At 36.7% G+C, this 1,985-nt stretch overlaps 1 protein-coding gene across 1 annotated transcript in view; it reads left to right on the plus strand.

Moving 5' to 3' along the window:
• Positions 1 to 1,237: 1,237 nt before the first annotated feature.
• LOC134248240 (long-chain fatty acid transport protein 2-like) overlaps positions 1,238 to 1,985 on the plus strand; it is a gene marked incomplete at its 5' end in the record, with an annotated part of 5,537 nt that continues 4,789 nt past the window's right edge. The window contains 2 exons of the mRNA XM_062730652.1: positions 1,238 to 1,374; positions 1,486 to 1,684. Of these exons, the coding sequence (XP_062586636.1) occupies positions 1,238 to 1,374; positions 1,486 to 1,684 (336 nt within the window). The remainder of the gene's footprint in view (positions 1,375 to 1,485; positions 1,685 to 1,985) is intronic.

The raw sequence follows: 1,985 nt of genomic DNA on the forward strand, positions 1-1,985 counted from the left end.
CGCCGAGAGAGAGAGAGAGAGAGAAGCCACGCCTTACTGAAAGTCCAAACTAAGCTGGAAACGGTTCTACGAAAAAAAAATAGCCATGGAAATGAAAAACAATGGGAAAATGTAGGGCATGACGGTTCACAATTTTTTTGGACTAAGGGATGGTCGGTACTCCAATGAGGAATTTGAGTAAACGAATAATGACAGATGTAAATTATCATGTCGAAACTCATATACAGCCTACAGATTGTGTAATGATTGATGAAATATCCTTGTTTAATGAAAGTTGTTAATTTGAACAAGTAGAATATGTCTGCAGACATGTTCGAAGGGAGAGCAAGTCTTTTGGAGGCATACAGATGGTACAATGTATTGTATGAAGATTTTGTTCAGCGCAAACCTGTTGAACCTTAGATTTGGAGATCCAGGAGATTTGATTATATCAAATACAAAATTCATTTAAAACGATTTATTTCACCCGGCACTATAGATCCGCGCCCAAATTTTCATATATTGATTTTATTCACTGTAAGGATTGACATGCTTAGTGAATGATATGTACGCTTGTAACATGTTTATATAAATATTACCAAATATAAGAAAAATACGTACCATGAAATCACAGCTGTATTGTTTAATGCCATCATGACAGTTTAATTTTCCCTCCGTTTTGGTGCACTAAATTCGAGAGCAACTTTGTGTACGAGTTATCTACAGAAAGCGACCAATCAGCATTCAACGCCGAACTGTCGCCAGGTCCAAATGTCACCAAAAAAAGATTAGTTATATGACTAACGATACGCGTTGATGAGAATTTGACTAAAGAATATAAAAATCGAATCTATACCCCACTCACTCCTACTTGGTTGGCAACGCAAGCCGCCCAGAAGCTAGACAAAGTCCGGTCAGAATTGGTGGTAGCGAATTTCCTATTTTTAGATTCCTCCCTTGTGTATTTTAATAGTGGGGGTAACTATATTAAAAGAAGATTAATTTTTCGTGACAAGCCCCATTGCTCGTGAAAGCAAAATATAAAATCACTTTAATTTAATGCATATTGCAGAAAAAAAGATTTTTAATTCAACTTACATACAACGTCATGTCAGTCAGCGTTTGTCACGTGCGTTTTGGAGAGACAGATGTAATTTAAAACTGAATAGGAATAGATCTGCGCTCACCCTAACGGCTGAGGGTCGCACCGTGAACACGTAGATTGGACACATGTAACTTGAAATTATATATTTTAAAGATTTATATTTAAAGTTTTATTGCAGAAAGCAACTGTATTTCGGGATAAAAGCTTTCAAATAAATTTCATTCAATTCGACACCAGATCAGAAAAACCGATAAGAGACAAGAATGGGAGATGTATCCATATAAAACCAGGTCTGTTTCCTCAAGAATACATTTATTGTCGAATTGATGAAATTTGATGACATATAGACCAAACAAGTACATAATGTACAAGTTATGCTTTGATTTTTACACATATTCCAGGTGAGGTGGGTCTCGTTATTTGTGGGGTAAACGAAGAATTCTACTCTGGATTTTACAAAGGTTCTAAGGAAATGAACGAGAAAAAATTCATCCGAGACGTATTTGAGGAGGGGGATCGCTGGTTTTCATTCGGTGACCTGATCTACCTGGATGAAAACTACAATGTGTATTTCAGAGATAGAACTGGGGACACATTTAGGTAAGTATAAGAAGAAAAAAAGAGTTTAATACTGCACGGATTGGGGGTGTGTCTTGTAATCGACAACTGACTCGATCTTTCTGATTCTCTGTATTATACTTTCAGAGAACCAGAAAGATTGAGTCAGTTGTCGATCACGACACACCCCGGAAGATCCCCCATGGCACCTGATCTCACGTCTGATCCTTTAAAGGTTCAGTGTTTGCTCTGCTCTTCTTTTGTATAAAAGGGAAAATATGATTTCTTTCGTTTGAGAAACGAATTAGACAGAAATCAATTTCTACTTGGTGTGATGATAAAT

The sequence above is a fragment of the Saccostrea cucullata genome, unplaced genomic scaffold (genome assembly GCF_032062105.1).
Source record: "Saccostrea cucullata isolate Sc308-1 unplaced genomic scaffold, CSIRO_AGI_Scuc_v1 ctg20095, whole genome shotgun sequence".
Classification (NCBI taxonomy): Eukaryota; Metazoa; Mollusca; class Bivalvia; order Ostreida; family Ostreidae; genus Saccostrea; species Saccostrea cuccullata.